This window comes from Gopherus flavomarginatus, chromosome 11 (assembly GCF_025201925.1).
Source record: "Gopherus flavomarginatus isolate rGopFla2 chromosome 11, rGopFla2.mat.asm, whole genome shotgun sequence".
NCBI classification, from domain to species: Eukaryota; Metazoa; Chordata; order Testudines; family Testudinidae; genus Gopherus; species Gopherus flavomarginatus.
Window position 1 is genome coordinate 19257083 of NC_066627.1, and position 23289 is coordinate 19280371.

Consider the following 23289-nt stretch of genomic DNA (forward strand, 5'->3'; position numbering starts at 1 on the left):
GCCCCTCCTCATTAAGTCTAGTGTGTGGTACAAGGCCTAGAATGCCTAAGGAGACTGTTTTTCTGACTTCTTATTAACCAGTGTGGTGAGACAGAAGTTTATTTTGTTGCTGGTTTGGTATATCTTATGGGAGAAGAATCACCAGGTTTGGGGTGTGTCTGCCCTATTTCTCAGCAGTTTGTCCTTCATTTGGTATTCTCAGTTGTGGCCCATGGAGGCACGGTGACACTCGATCAACAGAAGAATAGTATCCTCAACCTAGTGGTGTCTACTGTTTGTGGGTGAGAGGTCAACTTGACAATGTCGCAGAAGGTGTAAAATTATCCTCTGACCTGAGTGATGTAGCTAAGTTGATCTAAGCGTTAAGTGTAAACCAGCCCTAGCAAACACAGAAATGAACAGGATCTCTGTCCAAGATGCGAGGACAAGGAAGGCTTGGCCCAGCTTGGGCCCATAAGACTGCTGGGTGACTCCTGATGTGTTTGATGTTAGTTTTTAATCTGTTTGTTGTCTTTTAATGATCTTTTCCTCGGTAATCCTTTCACCTTGAAAATAAATTTGATGTGTGTTAACACATAAGTGTTAACAATAATTGTTCCTAGCCCTTGGAGAGAAGGAAACACCATGGTGCTGGGCATTAGGTAGATTGGCTTGCTGGGGACCTCCCTGAGCAAGGCCGGTGAGCTGTGCAGTCTTGAAATCCCCTGCCAGATGGGCCTGGGAGAAGAGTCCCTGCCTATAGACAGATGATGGCTGGAGACTTGACTGGGAACTCCCAAAGTAGACCATGGAGGGGGAAAACATGTGCCGTTACCCTGAAATCGTGACAATAATTCCCCTAATTCTACACTTTGTTCCATTTTTTCCTAACAATGCCTATTTTATTAATGTTGTTTGATTATTAAGAGAGAAATTGACAACTCTCTAGAAGATCTGGGGAAAATGATGCACACAGAGGACTGAGCGGCGGTAAAAATAAATCTTATCACACACATGCCATTATTGTCAGTGGAATTATACAGTGGCTGAAAATATCTGATTGCTTTTGCTCCTGGCACTAACTTGTGGCTGGCTGTGTGGATCAGTTTCCAAAAACAGTGGGATTCAGTAACAGAGAGTGAAGCCATGAGCTAGGGGACCGGTGTGTTGGATAAAATAGCATTAAAACAGAGCAATCAGAGAGTGGGGGGAAGCAAGTTTGGGGAGTGAGCTCATTGGGTTGTTGGTCCTGTGTGAGTTCATAATCCCCCTTTACTCAGAATGTGAAGTTAATCGCATTGGCAGACAACACCAGCTGGGAGTGGAAGCAAACTCACAGCAGGATGGAGGAACCAGTCAATTGCAGACAGAAACAAAACGAGATTCAGTTGGCGAGTGTCCCTGAGGGAAAGGAACCGAAACACCAAGGTGGTTGTGATGCTGGCAAAGGAAATCATAAGGATAGTGAAGTGTAAATTTGGTATCAGTTTGTGATGCAAGAGCTTAGTGATGTGTCTCTCTCCCTCTCTCTCTGGAGAGGTCCAGGATGAATGTCAAAAAAGGGAAAAAGAATAAAAGAAGGAAAGGGCTCGACCTTGTCCGATGGAGACTAACATAACCTTCTTTGATACCATGTTGATTACTGTCCCCACTCTTGGCTGAGACCACTAGAGCCTCCTAGCTGTTAGCTGAACCAATATTATGTTTGCAGTGCAAGAAGTCACAGTCCATTCTGGTGAGCCAGGGGACCACTTGTCGAAGTTACAAAAGACTAATACAAAATGGCTTTGCCAGTTTTGACATCAATATACACAACAGTGTGTGTGGTTTTCTGCCTGCATCAATCTCTTCACTGACCAGAAGGGGTTGAATATGGAATCTCAAAGATCTAAATAAGAAATTTGCCTCCAGAGTCTTGGTTCATCTATGACCCCACTGGATGAGGGGCCTTATGAAATATTTATGAAAGTAAATTGATACTAACACATGATAAAAATGTATCCGCTCAGATTCCATTGTAAATGATGGTTTCTTTCCCCTAGTTGGACTGCATGGCGAACCCAGAACAAATGAATCAAACGGTTCTCACAGAATTCATCCTACTAGGATTTGGGAATCTCCCTGAGCTACAGACTCTTCTTTTCCTGCTGTTTCTCATCATCTACATCTCAACCGTGGCCGGGAACGTCCTGATCTTTGCACTAGTTGTGGCTGATCAGCACCTTCACACCCCCATGTACATCTTCCTGGGGAACTTGTCCTGCTTGGAGATTTGCTGCTCCTCCACCATCCTGTCCAGGATGCTGGCTGGTCTCCTGACAGGGGACAGGACTATTTCATTTGCTGGCTGCATCACACAATATTATTTCTTTTGTTCTATAATTGGTACAGAATGCCTTCTCCTGTTGGTGATGTCTTACGATCGGTATTTAGCGATTTGCAATCCACTGCACTATGCAGCCCGTATGAGTGGCAGGGCCTGCCTTCAGCTTGCAGGTGGTTCTTGGATAGGTGGCATCATAGGTAGTGGCATATCAGCATTGTCAATATCTCAGTTAACATTCTGTGGCCCCAACGTTATTGATCATTTATTTTGTGATCTCATCCCCCTTCTAAAAATTTCCTGCAATGATCCACACCTGATGGAAACTTTGGCTGTCACACTTATCTTGCTTTTCTCATTGGTCCCGTTCCTACTTATCTTGATGTCCTACATCTGTATCATTGCCACCATCCTGAGAATCCCATCCGCCACTGGGAGGCAAAAGGCCTTTTCCACCTGCTCCTCCCACCTCATTGTGGTGAGCATTTATTATGCAACTCTGCTGACTGTCTATATGTTCCCAACCACCAACATCCTGAGCGACTTCAAGAAAGTTCTGTCTGTCATCTACACCGTCCTGACTCCCCTGGTCAATCCCCTCATCTACAGCCTGAGAAACAAAGAGGTTCAGGAGGCCCTGAAGAAAGCTTGCAGGAAATGCAAGTTTGGATCATGCTAACCAGTGAATTTTCTTGGGTTAAAATAGATATAACATGGGCTGAGGGAGGGCCTGAACTGAAGCCTGCTGTAGTCCCTAGTTGTGTTTCCCTGAGCTTCCCTGGGCTTCATGTCCTGCTCTTACTCTTGAATGTGAATGGCTTGCCAATTACAAAACCAGTTTCTCCTCCCTTGGTTTTCACACCTCAACTGCTAGAACAGGGCCTCATCCTCCCTGATTGAACTACCTCATTATCTCTAGCTTGCCTTCCTCCCTGATTGAACTACCTCATTATCTCTAGCTTGCCTGCATATATATACCTGCCCCTGGAAATTTCCACTACATGCATCTGACGAAGTGAGTATTCACCCACAAAAGCTCATGCTCCAAAACGTCTGTTAGTCTATAAGGTGCCACAGTATTCTTTGCTGCTTTTAAAGATCCAGACTAACACAGCTACCCCTCTGATGCTCTTACACAGTGTCTCTCAACCTTTCTAGACTACTGTACCCCTTTCAGGAGTCTGATTTGTCTTGTATATCTCCAAGTTTCACCTCATTTATAAACTTTCAAAGCCATATAATTATGAAATAAATGAATTAGAATATAAAGATTTCAGTGTATAGTCTATGCAGCAGAATATACAAGTCATTGTATGAAATTTTAGATTAGACTCTGCTAATGCTTTTTCTGTAGCCTCTTGTAAATCTAGGCGAATCTCTAGATGAGCTGATGTACCCCAAAAAGACCTCTGTGTACCCCCAGTCTGCAGGTGCCCCTGGTTGAATACCACTGTTTTTACAGCCCTGAGAGAAAGTGGAGATAGAGACACTCAAAACCTGGGACTCTAGTCTTGTTAGGGCCACTATCCGATTCCACTGATGGGTATCAGTGGGCTGGTGGGAGACTTGAACTTGTGGCTGCTCAAAGTTCAGACAATGGGGGCGATTGTGCTCACTGAGAGGGTGCAGGTGAAATGGACTCAGCAAAAATGCTGAGCATCTGTTCATTGTAGGTGAGAGACTTCTAGATACACACATGCACACATATGCATATACACATATTCACATGCATGCATATGCACATTCACACCTGCATACACATATCCACACACATGCAGACACACACACATACATGTATGCACACATATGCACACACATGCACATATACATGTGTGAATACATTCATACATGCCTATGCGCACACACACATATGCACACACACACTTACCCATACTCACATACGCACGTGCACACACTCACACATACGCACAGGCACACATACGAAAATGCAAGCAGCCATACAGACACACACACATATGCACACATACACACACATGCACACTCACACACATATGCATGCACACTCACACACATATGCATGCACATGCACACATATGGACACACAAGAAAATGCACACCTACATACATCCACACACATCCTTCCATACGCAGATGCATGCACACACACATACATATTCATATGTATGCATAGGCACACACACCAAGACACAAATACACATGCACATACACACGCATGCACGCATACAAACATGCACACATGTACATGCACACACAGGCACACGTACCCACATGCACAAGCACACATATCCACACATACTCATATGCACAAATACCCACACACATATGCACACACACACAAAAATATATGATACCTACATTATAAAAACATAGGCTTGCAACATCTGCCTGGAAGTCCAGCATTTGGCGATTGTACCATTAACGTTGGTTTCCTAGTATATATTTCATCTCCAGGCTACTTTCCAAAGGAAGAGAAAAGCCAAAGGAAACCTCTGGCCTTAGCCACAAGACACCAGCACCGAAGTCATATTTGCCAACTTTTTAGCAATGATTTAGGGCCAGTTGTTTCCAGATACTTGGGGGCCCAATGCGATTTTCCAAAGCCTCTGGGCACCTGACCTTCGGGCTGGGGCCCTGGAGGAGTCAGGCAGGGGAACTCCCACCTTCCCCAGGTTTGTGCATTGCTCTGGGGCCTCGGCATCTGGATGGCTGGTGTGGGGCTGCAGAGGGCACGTCCAGTGGCACCTACAGCCCATTTACTGCAAACACTTGGGTGCCTGCAGGGTTTGCCAGCAGCTGAGCTGGGTTTGTGAATCCCAGGGGCTAGACTCTGGGATTCAGGTGCCTAAAGTGAGAGCTTTGTGATTCTAGCCCTAGCTCCACACCCTTGTCCTCATGTTATAGCTGGGGAAATTCAGGCAGAACAAGGTGACATTACCTGCCCAGAGTCACTCAGCAGGCAAGTCTCTCACCAAGAACATCATACAATAAAAGAACCAGACTGCATCTTCTCTTTCTGTTATTTCTGTTGTCAGACCTCCCGTTATCTGTCCCCTTTATATCCAGTGTGTGGAATAAATGTGCAAAGTTGGTCTACACATACAAGTTGCACCATTTTAACTATATCTGCCTATCCCTGCCTGTGACAGGGCCGTGTGCCCTTGGGCTGGAGAGCCAGGAGTCAGTCCAGCCCGGCTCAGAGAAGGGTCTCAACCTGCGGGGAATCAGGCCATTTCCAGAAAAGGGCAGAAGGGGGCAGGGAAAAAAGGCAAGCTAAAACAAAAGACAATCTAATGCATTTCCTTGCTTAGGTACAATTTTTATAATCTCAGATGCTCATTTCAGGTGTTTTTAGGTGATGTTTTTTCCTGCTCCAATCCCTCTCTCTGTCCAAGAGGAAAATAAACAAAAAGAGCACAAACACTCCCCACCCCCCCACACCAGTTTGGAAAGTATCTTCTTTCCTCATTTGTGCTTTTGGTCAGGTGCCAACCAGGTTATTTGAGCTTATTAACCCCTTACAGGTGAAGGAGGGATTTTATGCTACCCTTAGCTGTATGTTTATGACAGGGCCGTACCTAACACCAATAGATTTCCAGTCCTACTTTGGGGTCCAAGTATTGAGGTGCCAAATAACCTCCATAAATATGCCCCTCTGAGCGCCAGGTCCATCTGTAAAGCAGGGGTAACAGTGTCATATGGGGTGGTGGGAGGATAAATACATTCAAGGCAGTGAGGTGCCCAGATACCAAGGTGATGGAGGCCAACTAAGGAGCTAGGATGGACGTGACCTGACAGGTCTTTCCTATTCCATTTTGCTTTCGGTTTGGAGTTTGAGAGAGATCAATGTCCAGTTCCCCTTGGTTTCCCATGGGATTAGTTACCAACCTACACTGCTTCAAACTTCTCAAGATTCAAGAAGCAGGGAGGAAACGGTTGATTAACCTCTAAGGCGGGAGGAGTCTCTGTTGTCATCTCCTCACGCAGCATTTCAAGGATCAGGACCCAGGTTATCAAGTCCATTTTCTCTCCCCACTGCATTCCCCTACTTCCAGGTGCCCAGTAACTGGAACAACAACCTAGAAAAGCTACCGAGGCTGCGTTCCATATCTGGTACTGTGACCGTGTGCCTCACACCCTCTGCCAAATGTGGAACATCTTTTCTGATTCATTGTATATCCTTCTGCAGGGACAGGCAGTCTCCTGAGGTATTTCTGCTGTGGGGAAAGCAACAGGCAAGGGGAAGTTGGTATTTACTGACATTTTCTAAAACTAAACCAGAGTCAAACTTCTAATCTCAAAGGGAAAGTCCTGAAGAGGGAAGAAACTTCTAATCTTGAAACAAATCTCTCTCTACTGCATGAACGCTCTGTTGACCATCAAGAAATAATGCACTAATTCTAGATTTTACATCTGCCTCAGTGATTTAGACACTGAGTTCCCACCCAATTCCCTTAGAAAGATTTGAAAACGTCAGCAGAGTTAGCTCATCTTACATTTTCTCCAACCACCCCCCTGTTGCCCTCCGCAGCAAGCGCACATGTACCCAGTCCACATCCAATGAGCTCACTCAATTAGTTCAGGTAACATTTTTAAAAGAGTCTAAGTGATTTAGAAGCCTAAGTCGCATTTTCAAAAGCTTCTCATTTGCTGAGGCTTAGCCACCTAAATCTCACTGAAAGGCAATGGCACTTAGCCTCATATGTCACTTTTGAATTTTGCTTAAGTGTTTTTGAAAATGTTACCCTTAGCTCAACGCTTCTCGGTCAGTCATTTCTGAAAGGAGGCAGTGCAGCCTGCTGCTCAGTTAAAATGCAGGTGCAACAGGATGCTTTACACATTTAGGTTAAGATCTTCAAAAATGGGCAATGTACACAATAAAAACCCAACTCCCATGAGATTGCTATGAGAATTTTGCACCTAACTCCCTTATTCTTCTTGGAAAGGCCCATACCATGGAAGCCAGAGACCTGAGATTCTAAAGTATAAATAATTTCTTCTCATTCCCAGAAAAGTTTCAGGCTCAAACACAACTTGTTACAGAACCAGGGCCGGATTAACTTTCTTGTGGACCTGGATTTTGTGAGGCCTCTGTATGTGTGATTTTGTTGTACAGGAGCAGTTCCTGATTATGACCAATGATGATGTAAAACAGTGTTTATGGGATAAGAAAATGGACTCAGCAGAAAGTCTTGCTTTTTATGCTGATTAATACTAGCAGTCCCAGATCATCAGAGAGGTGGGGCAAATCAGAATAAAGCGGATGGAGGTAGCAGACAGGAATAACCTTGGTTGCAGTTTGGGCAGATACCAGAAGGGACACCCTGAGACCACAGCTTACCACCGGGGGCCTCTGTATACAAGTCTTTTTCCAAAGACGCCATCTACACCAGAAGGTTAACCCCAGGCACCTTATTGTCCCACCACACTATTCTCCAGCAACCCACCTTGGCTCAGTGACCAGTCAGCTGGATGATGTTTTAAATGTAATGAGCTGGGGCATGTAAAGGTCAACTGTCCCAAGAACCCCAATAGATTACAGTTCATTGCACTGGGGTCACACCAAAGCTCCTCAGGCCCAGATGCCTCACAGATACTCTCAGAGTGAAGGGAAACTGTGAATATGGGCAAGAAGAAGGTTATCAAGTGGAGGGACACTGGAGCACAGGTGTCAGCTATCCACCAATCCTTAGTGGACGCCAAATTCATCAACCCAGAGACCCAAGTGATGATTCAACCCTTCAAGTCAAATTTTTTTGACTTGCCTGCAACCAAGTTGCCTATCCAGTACAAAGGCTGGTCAGGAATGTGGACTTTTGCAGTCTATGATGATTATCCCATTCTCATGCTGCTGGGGGAAGACTTGGCCAGTCATGTGAAGCTAGCCAAGAGGGTGGGAATGTTCATCAGCAGCCAGGTTAAGCAAACCTTCACACCTAACCCTGTTCCTGAGCCTTCTACATGATCTCCATCTGTATTACCAGAGACCCAGACTGAGATGGTGGAACTGGACTCCATGCCAACGCCTGCGACAGCAATAGTGGATCCAGTCACAGAAACCCAGCCAGAGCCAGTCTCAGAACTGGAACTGGTGGAGCAACCAGCACCAGAACCATTGCCAAAACTGAATCCAATGCTTGCAATCCCATCTGCAACTCCAACCCCAGAGAGCACCACCAAGTCTGTCCTGGAAGCAGCAGATAAACCTACACAAGAGGCTCAGCCAGAGCCTGAAATACAACAGAGGGCACCAGCAGAAAATGGTTCACACTCAATGGAAACAGCTCCATCACCTACATTGCTTCCAGAATGACCAAGTCCAAATCCACCATCCAATGAGGAACTGATGTCTCCAGCATCAAGGGAACAGTTCCATGCCCAGCAGGAAGCACATCAAAGTCTCCAGGGAGCTTGGACGGCAGAACAGAGCAACCCACCACCTCTCAGCTCTTCTAATCAATCCCGGATTGTTGTAGAAAGAGGACTTTCTGGCATCCTCAATACAGTTGGTAATTCCAACTAAGTACCGGGTAAATCAATTGAGCTTAGCCCATGATCATCCTAGTGGCCATGCTGGGGTGAACAGGACCAAAGACCATTTTGGGAGGTCATTCCAATGGGAGGGAATGGGCAATGATGTTTCTACTTGTGAGGTGTGCCAAAGAGTGGGAAACCCCAAAGAGCAGGTCAAAGCCCCTCTCCACCCACTCCCCATTATTGAGGTTCCATTTCAGCGAGTAGCTGTGACTATTCTGGGTCCTTTCCCGAAAAAGACACCCAGAGGAAATCAGTATATACTGACTCTCATGGATTTTGCCACCCGATGGCCGGAAGCAGTAGCTCTAAGCAACACCAGGGCTAAAAGTGTGTGGCAGGCATTAACAGACATTTTTGCCAGGGTAGGTTGCCCCTGTGACATCCTTATGGATACAGGAACTCATTTCCTGTCAGGGATTATGAAAAGCCTTTGGAATGCTTATGGGGTGAACCACTTGGTTGCCACTCCTTACCACCATCAAACAAATGGTCTGGTGGAGAAGTTTAATGGAACTTTGGGGCCATGATATGTAAATTTGAAAATGAGCACTCCAATGATTGGTGCCTGTTGCAGCAGTTGCTCTTTGCCTACATGGCTGTACAACATCCCAGTTTAGGATTTTCACCATTTGAACTTGTGTATGGCCATGAGGTTAAGGGGCCATTACAGTTGGTGAAGCAGCAATGGGAGGGGTTTACGCCTTCTCCAGGAACTAACATTCTGGACTTTGTAAATAACCTACAAAACACCCTCCGAAACTCTTTAGCCCTTGCTAGATAAAACCTAAAAGATGCTCATGAAGAGCAAAAGGCCTGGTATGACAAACATCCCAGAGAGTATTCCTTCAAGACTAGGTCATGGTCTTGAAGGCGCTCCAGGCCCATAAGACGGAAGCATCGTGGGACGGGCCATTTACATTCCAAGAGTTCCTGGGAGCTGTTAACTATCTCATAGCATCTCTCACCTCAAGCCTAAAGTGTACCATGTTAGTTTTCTAAAGCCCTTTTATTCCAGACAATTAAAAGTTTGTCAGTTTACAGCCCAGGGAGGAGATGACGCTGAGTAGCCTGAAGATGTCTACTATGAAGAAAAAGTGATGGCAGCGTGGAAGAGGTGAACCTCTCAATAACCCTCGGATGTATGCAGTGACAGCAGATCAAGGAGCTGTGCACTTGCTTCGCACTGATGTTCTCAGCCACTCCAGGATGGACCGAACAGGCATACCACTCCATTGACACAGGTAATGCTAGCCATCTTATTGAGTGGCTTCTCAAGTAGAAACTGATATAGAACAGGAGAGCCAGGACATGCTACGTATGGGGGTAATCCACTCCTTTAAAAGTGCATGGGCATCTCCAGTGGTTCTAGTTCCCAAACCAGATGAGGAAATAAGCTTTTGCATGGATTACCGTTAAGCTAAATGCTGTAACTCACCCAGACAACTCTCCAATGCCATGCACAGATAAGCTATTGGAAAAACTGGGACGTGCTCAGTTCATCTCTACCTTAGACTTAACCAAGGGGTATTGGCATGTACTGCTAGATGAATCCGCCAAGGAAAGGTCAGCCTTCATCACCCATGTAGGGCTGTATGAATTTAATGTGCTCCCTTTCGGGCTGTGAAATGCACTCGCCACCTTCCAAAACCTTGGAGATAGTCTCCTAGTGGGATTGGGAGAATCTTCAGTCACCTACCTCGATGATGTGATCATCTTTTCTGATTCATGGGCAGAACAAACGGATATAAACTGGACACTAGGAAGTTTAGACTTGAAATTAGACGAAGGTTTCTAACCATTAGAGGAGTGAAGTTCTGGAACAGCCTTCCAAGGGGAGTAGTGGGGACAAAGGACATATCTGGCTTTAAGACTAAGCTTGATAAGTTTATGGAGGGGATGGTATGATGGAATAGCCTAATTTTGGCAATTAATTTGGCAATTGATCTTTGATTATCAGCAGGTAAGTATGCCCAGTGGTCTGTGATGGGATGTTAGATGGGGTGGGATCTGTGTTACTACAGAGAATTCTTTCCTGGGTGCTGGCTGGTGAGTCTTGCCCACATGCTCAGGGTTTAACTGATCGCCATATTTGGGATCAGGAAGGAATTTTCCTCCAGGACAGATTGGCAGAGGCCCTGGAGGTTTTTCGCCTTCCTCTGCAGCATGGGGCATGAGTCACTTGCTGGAGGATTCTCTGCAGCTTGAGGTCTTCAAACCACAATTTGAGGACTTCAATAACTCAGACATAGGTTAGGGGTTTATTACATTAGTGGGTGGGTGAGATTGTGTGGCCTGCATTGTGCAGGAGGTCAGACTAGATGATCATAATGATCCCTTCTGACCTTAAAGTCTATGAGAACACCTTCAGCATCTACAAAAAGTCTTCGAATGCATAAGGGTGGCAGGACTAACTGCTAAGGCTAAAAAGTGTCAAATAGGCCTAAATGGAGTGACTTCCCTTGGACACTAGGTGGGTCAAGGAACTATCAGCCCCCTACAGGCCAAAGTGAATGCTACCCAAAAGTGGCCTGTCCCAAAGTCAAAGAAACAGGTCCAACCCTTCTTAGGCTTGGTGGGATATTACAGGTAATTTGTACCACACTACAGCCAAATCACAGCCCCACTGACAAACCTAACCAAAAAGAAACAGCCAAATGCAGTTCAGTGGACTGAAGAGTGTCAGAAGGCCTTTAACCAGCTTAAAGCGACACTCATGTCTGACCCTGTGCTAAGGGCCCCAGACTTTGACAAATCTTTCCTAATAACCACAGATGCATCCGAATGTGGTGTGGGAACAGTTTTAATGCAGGAAGGACCAGATCAAGAATTCCATCCTGTCGTGTTTCTCAGTAAAAAACTGTCTGAGAAGGAAAGCCACTGGTCAATCACTAAAAAGGAATGTTACACCATGGTGTACGCTCTGGAAAAGCTATACCCATACCTTTCGGGATGGCGTTTCCACCTGCAGACCAACCATGCTGTGCTGACGTGGCTTCATTCCGTCAAGTAAAATAACAAAAAAACTTCTTCGGTGGAGTTTATCTCTCCAAGATTTTGATTTTGAATGACAACACATTTCAGGAGCTTCTAGCTAAGTGGCTGATGCACTCTCCCATGAAAGTTTCCCAGAACAACTGGTTAAAATCATCCTTGAAATGTGGGCAATATTGTTAGTTTTTATATAATCAGTAGTATATCTAGAGTTCCACGTGTCTTACTAATTCTGTTTTCTCCTAGAGCTCCAAGAAGAAATCACAGTCAGTGTTGAATACTGTCCAACACTATCTGTGATTTCAAGGGCGTGTGATAAATATAAAGGGAAGGGTAACAACCTTTATGTATGCAGTAACATAAATCCTTCCTGGCCAGAGGTACAGAATCACTTATCTGTAAGAGGTTAATCAGTTGCACCTGACCAGAAGGACCAATGGGGAAAGAAGATACATTCAAATCTGGTGGGGGGGTAGGAGCTTGTTTTGTTTGTACTCTCCTTGTTGATTCCCTCTCAGGACAAAGAGAGAGACCAAGCAGGTAACCCAGCTCCTTAAAAGATCCTGAACTGATACACTAAAAATTACAGAATTTGTAAGTAATAGCAAGGAAATGCATTAGATTATCTTTTGGTTTAGCTTGTGAATTTTTCCTGTGCTAAGAGGGAGGTTTATACCTGTTTTTGTAACTTTTAAGTTGAGCCTAGAGGGGAATCCTCTGTGTTTTAAATCTTTTTTATTTACTCTTTAAAGTTATCTTCCATCCTGATTTGGCAGAGGTGCTTCTTTTACTTTTTTTTTAAATAAAACTCTTCTTTTAAGAACCTGATTGATTTTCAGTGTCCTAAAAACCAAGGAGAAGCGCTTGGAAATGGAGGAGAGAGGCAAAGCACTTGGAGGAGGAAATGTAGGTGAAGCGCTTTGAAGCGGAGACAGAGCTGAAACACTTAGAGCTGGAAAGGGCTAAGCTGGGTCAATCAGGTAGCCCTAACAGTCCTTCTCCAGGTACCACTCCTCATTCCAAGAAATTCCCCACATACAAGCTAGACAATGATACTGAGACCTTCTTAGAAAATTTTGAAAGGACCTGCCTTGGGCACAACTTCCCTACAGACCAGTGTATGGTGGAGCTGAGGCCACAACTCAGTGGACCCTTAGAAGAGGTGGCAGATCAAATGCCTAAAGAACATATGAATGAGTACTAACTTTTTAAACAAAAAGACAGAATTAAGATTGAGCTAACCCAGGAGCATGCCCGTTGGTTGTTCAAAGCCCTAAGATGGAAACCAGACATGGCATTTTCCCAACATGCCTACCACATTGCAAAATATTAGGATGCCTGGATATCAGGAGTTAATGTTAAGTCTCCGGAAGATCTGCTCTCTAATACAAATGGAGCAGTTCTTAGAGGGTGTTCCTGAGGAAATAGAAAGGTACATCCTAGATGGGAAGCCCAAACTGTAATGAAAGCGAGGGAGATCAGAACCAAATGGTTGGAGGTGGTGGAGAAGAAGAAATCTAGTAACAGTTGGTGGGGATACCAGAAGGGGCAACCTGAGACGACACCCTACCATTGGGGTCAGCCCAAGGCCCCACCTCACAAGGAGGAGCCCTCCACTCAGCCATGGAGACCCCAGATGCCCTCTTGTCCCACCCCCTCTACTCTCCATCCACTCACCTTCCCCAGCCCTGGGTGATGCTTTAAATGTAATGAGCTGGGGCACGTGAATGCCAATTACCCCAAGAGCGCCAGCCAACTGCAACTCATCACCCCAGGATCCCACTGAAAGTCTTCAGGCCCAGATGCCTCACAAATACCCCCAGAATGAAGGAAAACTGTGAGTGTGGGCAGGAGGAAGATTACTGCGTGGAGGGACACTGGACCACAGTGTCAGCTGTCCACCAATCCCTGGCAGACCCCAAATTAATCGATGCAGAGGCCCAAGTGATGGTACAACTCTTTAAGGCCAACTCTTTTAACTTGCCTGTAGCCAAGTTGCCTGTCCAGTACAAAGGCTGGTCAGGAATATGGACTTTTGCAGTCAATGACGATTATCCCATTCCCATACTGCTGGGAGAAGACTTAGCCAAGCATGTGAGGCTAACAACAAGGGTGGGGAGGGTCACCCGCAGCCAGGCTAAACAGGCCTCCACACCTATCTCCATTCCTGAACCTTCTTCAGAGACCCAGCCAGAGGTGGTGGAACCAGTCCCCAAACCAGGGTCTATGGCAGTAGTTACAGATCCAGTTCCTGGAACCCAGCCCGAATCAGAACCAGGATCAGAAATGGTGGAGTAGTCAGCACCAGAGCCTATGCTTGCAACCCCACCAAAATCAGGTGACCCAGCACCAAAGGGCACCACAGAGCCTTCACCTGCAGCAACAGCTAAACTGGAACAAGAAGCTCAACCAGAGCTGGAAATACAACCTAGTGCACCAGCAGAGAGTGGTTCACATTTGACGGAGACACCCCCATCACTTGCATCGCTTCCAGTGTGACCAAGCCTGAGTCCACAACCCAGCGAGGAACTAATGTCTCCAGCATGAAGGAAACAGTTCCAGGCAGAGCAGGAAGTAGATGAAAGCCTCAAGGGAGCTTGGATGGGAGCATGGAGATACCCACTACCTCTCAGCTCTTCTAATAGGTCCAGGTTTGTTGTAGAAGGAGGACTCTTATACAAGGAGTCACTTTCTAGTGGGCTCAAGGAGGACTGGCATCCTCAGAGACAATTGGTAGTTCCAACTAAGTATAGGAAAAAGCTTTTGAGCTTAGCCCACAATCTCCCTAGTGGCCATGCTGGAATGAATAGGGCCGAAGATTGTTTGGGGAAGTAATTCCACTGAGAGGGAATGGACAAGGACATTTCTACATATGTCTGATCTTATAACGTGTGCCAGAGGGTGGAAAAGCCCCAAGACCAGGTCAAGGTTCCTCTCCAGCCACTCTCCATAATTGAGATTCCATTTCAGTATGTAGCTGTGGATATTCTGAGTCCTTTCGCTAAGAAGACACCCAAAGGAAAGCTGTACATACTGATTTTCATGGATTTTGCCACCTAATGGCTGGAAGCAGTAGCTCTAAGCAATACCAGGGCTAAAAGCATGAACCAGGCACTGGCAAACATTTTTGCCAGAGTAGTTTGGTCCTCCGACGTCCTTACAGATTTGGGAACTAACTTTCTGGCAGGGACCATGAAAAGTCTTTGAGAAGCTCATGGAGTGAACCACCTAGTTGCCATCCCTTACCACCATCAAATTAATGGCCTAGTGGAGAAGTTTAATGGGACTTTGGGGGCTATGATACATAAATTCATGAATAATCACTCCAGTGACTGGGACCTAGTGTTGCAGCCATTGCTTTTTGCTTATAGGGCTCTACCACATCCCAGTTTGGGGTTTTCAGCCTTTGAACTCATTTATGGCAACAAAGTTAAGGACCATTACAGTTGGTGAAGCAGCAATGGGAGGGGGTTACATCTTCTCCAGGAACTAACATTTTGGACTTTATAACCAATGGCCAAAACATCCTCAAAGACTTTCTAGCCCTTTCTCAGAAAAACCTACAGGATGCTCAACAAGAGCAAAAGGCCTGGTATAATAAACATGCCAGAGAGCGTTCCTTCAGAGCAGATGACCAAGTCAAGGTCCTGAAAGCGCTCCAGGCTAATAAGATGGAAGTATCATTTAAGGGGCCATTTATGGTCTGAGAGCACCTGGGAGCTGTTAATTACCTCATAGCATTCCCAGATCCTACCCTAAAACCTAAAGTATACCATGTTAATTCTCTAAAGCCCTTTTATTGCCAAAAAATCAAGGTTCTCCAGTTTACAGCCCAGGAGAGAGAAGATGCCGAGTGGCCTGAAGGAGTCTACTATGAAGGGGAAAGCAATGGTGGCATAGAAGAGGTGAGCCTTTCCATAACCCTTGGGTGTAAGCAGTGACAGCAAATCCAAGAGCTGTGCACCAGCTTTATGCCAATGTTTTCAGCCACCCCAGGATGGACAGAACAGGCATACCACTCCATTATCACAGGTGATGCTCACCTAATTAGAGTCTAACCTCAACAGATGGCTCCTCAAGCCAAAACCCTGATAGAGAGGGAGATCAAGGACATGTTACAGATGGGTGTAATCCGCCCCTCTGAGAGTGCATGGGCCTCTCCAATGGTTCTGGTTCCCAAACCAGATGGGGAAGTTCACTTTTGCATGGACTACCGTAAACTTAATGCTGTAACTCGCCCAGAGAACTATCCAATGCCGTGCACAGATAAGCTATTGGAAAAACTGGGACGTGCCCAGTTCATCTCCACCTTGACTTAACTAGGGGGTACTGGCACATGTCACTAGATGACCCAACCAATGAATGGTCAGACTTCTTCACCCATGTAAGGCTGTATGAATTTCATGTACTCCCTTTCAGACTTCAAAATGCACCTACCACCTTCCAGAGACTGGAAGATAACCTTCTGGCTGGATTTGGGGAATTTGCAGTCGCCCACCTTGATGATGTGGCCATATTCTCAGATTCATGGGCAGAACACCCGGAACACCTCCAAACTGTCTTCTAGTGCATAAGGGAGGCAGGATTAACCATTAAGGCCAAAAAATGTCCAATAGGCTTAAACATGGTAATGTACCTTGGACACCAGATGGGTCAAGGAACTATCAACTCCCTACAGGCTAAAGTAAATGCTATCCAAAATTGGCCTGTCCCTAAGTCAAAAAAGCAGGTCCAATCCTTCCTGGGCTTGGCCGGGTATTACCGACGATTTGTACCACACTTTGTGCAGCCAAATTGCCACCCCACTAACAGACCTAACCAGGAAAAATAGTAAAATTCAGTTCAGTGGACTGAGAAGTGTCTGAAAGCCTTTAATCATCTTAAGGCAACTGTCATAAATATAAAGAAAAGAGTAGCATAAAATCCCTCCTTGGCAGCTGTACTGAATTGCTTTACCTGTAAGGGGTTAAATAGCTCAAATCACCTAGTTGGCACCTCACCTGACCAGAAAGACCAATGAGGAAAGAAAATGCTATTAAATCCGGGCAGGGGGGAGAGAGAGAATTTGTTTGTGACTCTCTTTTTTTTGTTCCCTCTCCAGACAGAGGGAGAGACCAGGCAGGTATAACATCTCCTAAAAATATACCTGGAATGATCCATCTAAAATCACAGAAATTGTAAGTAGGCAAGGAAATGCATTAGGTTATCTTTTGTTTTAGCTTGTGAATTCTTCTATGCTACAAAGGTAGTTTTATTCCTGTTTTTGTAACGGTGAAGCTGAGTCCAGAGGGGAGTCCTCTGTGTTTAAAATCTTTTTATTACCCTGTAAAGTTACCTTCCATCCTGATTTTGCAGGTGTGATTCTTTTACTTTTTTCTTTATAATAAAGTTCTTCTTTTAAGAACCTAATTGATTTTAGTGTCCTCGAGATAAAGGGTCTGGTCTGTACTCACATTGCTAAGGCAATTTGTTGATATATTATTCTCATGCCTCCCCCAAAAAAGGGGATGAAGGGGCTTGGGGGATATTTTGGGGGGAAAGGGATTCTAAGTGACCCTCCCCTGAATTTTTGTGTAAATCACCTGGTGGTAGCAGCAATACTGTCAAAGGACAAGGGAAGGAATCTGTGCCTTGGGGAAGTTTTTAACCTAAACTGGCAGAATATAAGCTTAGGGAGTCTTTCATGCAGGTCCCCACTTCTCTACCCCAGAGTTCAGAGTGTGTGTGGGGGGGGGAGACCCTGATAGCAGCCCTTATGTCTGACCCTGTATTAAGGGCCCTAAACTTCAACCAGTCTTTCATCGTAACTACAGATGCGTCCGAGCGTGGTGTAGGAGCAGTTTTAATGCAGAAGGACCAGATCAACAATTACATCCTGTTGTGTTTCTCAGCAAAAAACTTTATGAGAGAGAAAGCCACTCATCAGTCTCAGAAAAAGAATGTTAGGCCATTGTGTATGCTCTGAAGTAGCTACGCCCACACATTTGGGGATGGCATTTCCACCTGCAGACTGACCGTGCTGCACTGAGGTGGCTTCACACAGTCAAAGAGACTAACAAAACACTTCTTCTTTGGAGTTTAGCTCTTCAAGACTTTGATTTTGAGATTGAACACACTTCAGGAGCCTCTAACAAAGTGACTGATGCACTCTCCCAAGAAAGATTCCCGGAATCAGCTGGGTGGAAATGTCCCTGTATTCTAAGCCACTGTAGTCCTTTAAATGTGGAAAATACTGTTTATTTCTTCATGTAATTACTAGTAAAATTAGAGGTACATGTATCTTATTAACTGTTTTTCAAAACCTCCAGGAAGAAATCTCAGCTAGTGTGGACCCAACCTGAACCAGGCTGGCCAACACCATCTGTGATTTGAGGGGCATGTGATAAATAAAGCCGGGTAGTACCCTTTTATGGACACCCAGCCAGTCAGTTATCTATAAAATCCCTCCTAGTAGCTCTTCTCCACTTGCTTTTCCTGTAAAGGGTTAAAAAGTCTCACTACTATGCATAGGTAAAAGGAAGTGTGTGGGCACCTGGGCAAAAGAGCCAATGGGAAGGCTAGAACTTTTTAAAATTGACAAAACTTTCCCCTTTTGTCTGTCTGTTCTTGTTCTCCCAGCTGGAGACAGACAGGACAGAGCTATGCTGTAAGAAACTTGGGCCGGGTATGAAAAATCAGCAGTATCATACCTAGAAACTACTCATGTGAAATCCCAAATATGTAAGTAGATCAGAAAATGTCTAGGAAGATGCAATTATGTTTATCCCTTTTATTTCTTTTTGGCTTGTAGATTCCTCTGTGCTAATCCCAGGTGCTTTTGTGTTGCTTGTAACCTTTAAGATGCACCTCAAGAAATCTATTCTTGGTCCTTAATCCTTGTAGTTGCTCTTTTAAAATCTAGCAATAGCCTGAATTCCCCACATGTATTTACCTTTCTTTTTTCTCTCTCTTGATCTCTTTCTCAGCTCTTCCCCTGAGTGGGGTCGGGGGGGAGGGCTTGAGAGTACCCCACAGGAAGAAAATCCCAAACGTGCCTTCCTGGACTCTCAAAGTGGTTCTGCATTACCAATACAAGGTCAGAGAAAAGCTGTAACCTGAGAGATTAATACAAGCCTGGAGTGGCCAATATTAACTTTTAGAGTCCTTGCAGCCCCCACCTTCTGCACTCAAAGTGCCAGAGTGGGGAATCAGTCTTGACATCACCCACCCTTTCTCTATAAAAATCAGTAATGGGGAGAAAGACAGTAATGGCAGACTAGAAAGAGAGAGAGGGAAAAAGGAGAGAGAGAGGATTAATCTTACTTTTAACCAAAGATAAAGAAGAAAATGTAAAGCTGATAAAAATTTCTGATTGGCATTTTTGATGACAAAATGTTCCAGGGGAAAATATCAATTTCAATACAGTTTTGTTTAGGAAAAGAGTTATAGAGCTTTATGAGATAAAATAATATAAAAATAAATAGAAATAAATGTTAATAATTAAAACACAGTGTAATATAAAATAAAAATATCCTAGAAATAAAATTAAAAATGGGTAAGTACATTTTAAAAAGTAAAATTGGAATGAAATCCAACATTTGAAATCATGGAATTGCCAATGAAATGCATATTTGGGTTCTAGACCACTCTCATAATATGAAAAGTGCACATTTCTTACAAATTTCAAATTTTATCCAGAATTTTTTCTTGAAACAGAGGATCAATTTCCAGCTAACGTGGTGGTTTCTAGCACAAGTTTTTTTTGGTTTTTGTTTTTAATGAAGATGGCATCTCTATATGTAATGTCCGACTACAAGACAATGACATATTGTCCAGGGAAGGAGAGGCATTTGTCTGATGATAAAAACTTTCAAATTACTCTAATACAGTTAGGCGACCCATTTCCACTGCACATCACTTGGAGTTGGCTGCCCACAGGCTGCAAATCCAGGCTTCAGTTGTTTGGTTTGTTTTTCTGTTGCCGCTTCCTCAAAAATATCCAATTCTTGCCTTTTTGGCCCATAGCTCTCCAATCAACAAAGGACATTGTTCTGCTCTGACACATCAGGTAGTGAAACGTGACTATTTGAACCAACACATTTTTGTACTGTTGTACTTACGCCTCACCACCTTAATATTTGAGAGTTTGGTACCACCTGTGAAGCTACAACATGAGTTTCCAGAGAGATTACTGTTTTGTTCAACCGGCAGCCTGCTTGGATGTAAAATCTGCAGCAGGGATCACGAGATGGCATTTCCCCTCCCCTGGCCTCCATTCTCCACTCACCTATCATTCCAGTAGCCAGCAGAGGGGGACAATGAAAACAGTGCTGACATTTTATTGAGTGAGTGTTCTTCATTTATATGGCAGAGTTAATTTCTTTCCCATCGACAAACCCCATAGGAAACCCAGAGCAGGGAAACCAAACATCCATCACAGAATTCATCCTGCTGGGATTCGGGGATCTCCCAGAAATGCAGATCCTTCCCTTCCTGCTGTTTCTAGTGATCTACATTGCGATCGTGGCAGGGAACATCCTTATCATTGCGCTAGTTGTGACTGATAAGCACCTCCACACCCTCATGTACTTCTTCCTGGGGGACTTGTCCTGCTTGGAGACCTGCTACACATCCAGCATCCTGCCCAAGCTACTGGCTGGTCTCCTGACTGGGGACAAGATGATTTCATTCAATGAGTGTCTCATGCAATATTATTTCTTTTGTTCTCTGGTTACTAGAGAATGCCTTCCCCTCTCGGTGATGTCTTACAATTGATATTTAGCCATATGCAATCCAATGAACTATGTCACTCATATGAGTGACAAGTCTTACCTGCAGGTCGCAGGTGGCTCTTGGATAGGTGGCTTCCTGGATGGTAGCATAACAACGTTGTCGATATCACAGTTAACGTTGTGTGACCCCAATGCCATTTACTGACATCCTGACTGAATTCAAGAAAGTTCTGTCTGTCGCCTAACAGCCCTCACTTCCCTGGTCAATCCCCTCATCTGCAGCCTGAGAAACAAAGAGGTCCAGGAGGCCCTCAGGAAAGCTTCAGGAAACTCATGTTTGGACCATGCTAACTGATCAGTTTCCTTGGGTTAAAATAGATGTAACATGGGCTGGGGTAGGTCCTGAATGAAAGCCTGATGTAGTCCCAGGTTGTGTTTCCCTGAACTTCATTAGTCTTTGTCATAAACGGATAGTTAAGAGTTATTGGAACAGAAGTACTTCATATCTCTTTTGCCTGGAAAGGGTTAACAAGATCAGTGAGCCTGGCTGTCACCTGACCAGAGGACCAATCACGGGACAGGATACTTTCAAATCTTGAGGGAGGGAGGTTTGTGTGTGCTGTTAGTTTTGGTTGTTGTTCACTCTGGGGGCTCAGAGGGACCAGACATGCAACCAGGTTTCTCTCCAATCTCTCCAATACAGGATCTTATAAGTTCAGAATAGTGAGTACTAGGTAGATAAGGAGAGTTAGGTTATGTTTATTTTCTTTATTTGCAAATGTGTATTTGGCTGGGAGGAGTTCAAATTTGTATTTTGCTGAAAAGATTTTAATTTGTACTTGTATACTTAGGCTGGGAGGGTATTCCCAGTGTCTATAGCTGAAAGACCCTGTAACATACTCCATCTTAAATCTACAAAGATAATTTTTACTGTTTTTTTCTCTTTAATTAAAAGTTTCTTGTTTAAGAACCTGATTTTTTTTTATTCTGGTGTGAGACCCCAGGGGACAGGGTCTGGATTCACCAGGGAATTGGTGGGGAGAAAGGAGGGAAGGGAGAGAGAAAGGTTAATTTTCTCTCTGTGGTAGGATTACTGTATCTCTCAGGGAGAGTCTGGGAGGGGGCTTGAGAAGGAGGGGGGAAGGTGCATTTTCCTCTCTGTTTTAAGATTCAAGGAGTTTGAATCACAGTGATCTTCCAGGGTAACCCAGGGAGGGGAAGCCTGGGAGAGGCAACGGTGAGGGAAAGGGTTTGTTTTCCTTGTTTTAAGATCCAGAGGGTCTGGGTCTTGGGGTTCCCCGGGCAAGGTCTTGGGGGGACCAGAGTGTACCAGGCACTGGAATCCCTGGTTGGTGGCAGAGCTACAGGTTCTAAGCTGGTAATTGAGCTTAGAGGAATTCATGCTGGTTCCCCATTATTTGGACGCAAAGGTTCAGAGTGAGGAATTATACCATGACGGTCTTCAAGGCAGGCTCTTACACAGCCACAGCCCTTGGACAAAGTGGAGATGGGGAGACCTCTTCAAACCTGTGACCCTGTTGTTTTTAGGATCTATATAAGATGGCACAGGCGGGTATCACTGGGCTGGTGGGAGACTTGAACTTGTGGCTGCTCAGAGTTCAGAGAATGAGGGGAGACTGTGCTCAGCGAGAGGGTGCAGGTGAAATGGACTCAGCTGGAACACTGGGTATCTGTTCTGGGTAGAGTGAGACACTTCTAGATATAGACACCCCTAAAGAAATAAGAAGCCTGCAATCAAAAAATACCGAGTTACAATGTCAACATGGAACTCCAACATTAGAAAATAGAATAATTAACTTTCTTTTCATAGAGTGTATTTCATCCCCAGGTTTCATACTAAGGAAGAGAAAAGCCAAAGGAAACCCCCTGCCCTGGGCCCCAGAACACAGGACACCAGCACAGGCCATTATTTGCCCATTTTCAGCAACAATTTAGGGCCAGATGTTTCCAGATATTTGGAGGCCCAGTGGGATTTTTCAAAGCCTCTGGGGACCTGACCTGCCAGATGGGGACCTGGAGGAGAGTCAGGCAGGGGAACGCGCACCTTCCCCAGGTTTGTGCATCACTCTGGGGCCTCGGCACGCGGATGCCTGGTGTGAGGCATCTACGCACCATTTACTGCAAACGCCTGGGTGGCTGCAGGGTTTGCCAACAGCCAAGCTGGGTTTGTGAATTCCAGAGAGCCAGAATCACTCAGTGTTCTCGTAGTAGGAAACAAATTATCCAGAGTCCCATTCCAGTGCCCTATCTTCTCCACCACATCCAATTGTATTTGACAATGGGACAAAAGGGTGTGAGGTGCCCAACACTCATACACTGCCCATAGGATTTCGGTGCCCAGCATCGACTTTTTATGGGAAAACCTAGCCTGTACGTTTACAGCCAAACATCTGTCCAGAAAATAGCTTCACTTCCAGGGGCTGTTTTCCACCAGTTCCTTCTCGTTTTTCTCCATTTTCTCACTGACCCTACTAACGATGTCTCTGTCACAAAAAGCATTGTGCAATAGAAGAGCTAACCTAAGTTTTCTCTTTCTGTCATCCCTCTTGTGAGACCTCCCCTTATCTCTCCCCTTTGTGTCTGGTGTGAGGAATAAATGCATCAAGGCTTGCCTACACATAGAAATTGCACCATTTAAATTATATTGGCCTCTCCCTGCCTGAGACAGAGTCATGTGCCCATGGCTGGAGAGCCAGGGCCAAGCCAGCCCTGGTTAGAAAAGGGACCCCACCTGAGGGGACTCAGGCC

At 45.0% G+C, this 23289-nt stretch overlaps 1 protein-coding gene across 1 annotated transcript; it reads left to right on the forward strand.

The window, feature by feature from the left end:
* Positions 1 to 2030: 2030 nt before the first annotated feature.
* On the forward strand, positions 2031 to 2981 carry LOC127031184 (olfactory receptor 10A7-like). Its single transcript, XM_050917945.1, has one exon. The coding sequence runs from the start codon at positions 2031 to 2033 to the stop codon at positions 2979 to 2981; it is 951 nt and encodes a 316-aa protein (XP_050773902.1).
* The last annotated feature ends 20308 nt before the right edge of the window (positions 2982 to 23289 follow it).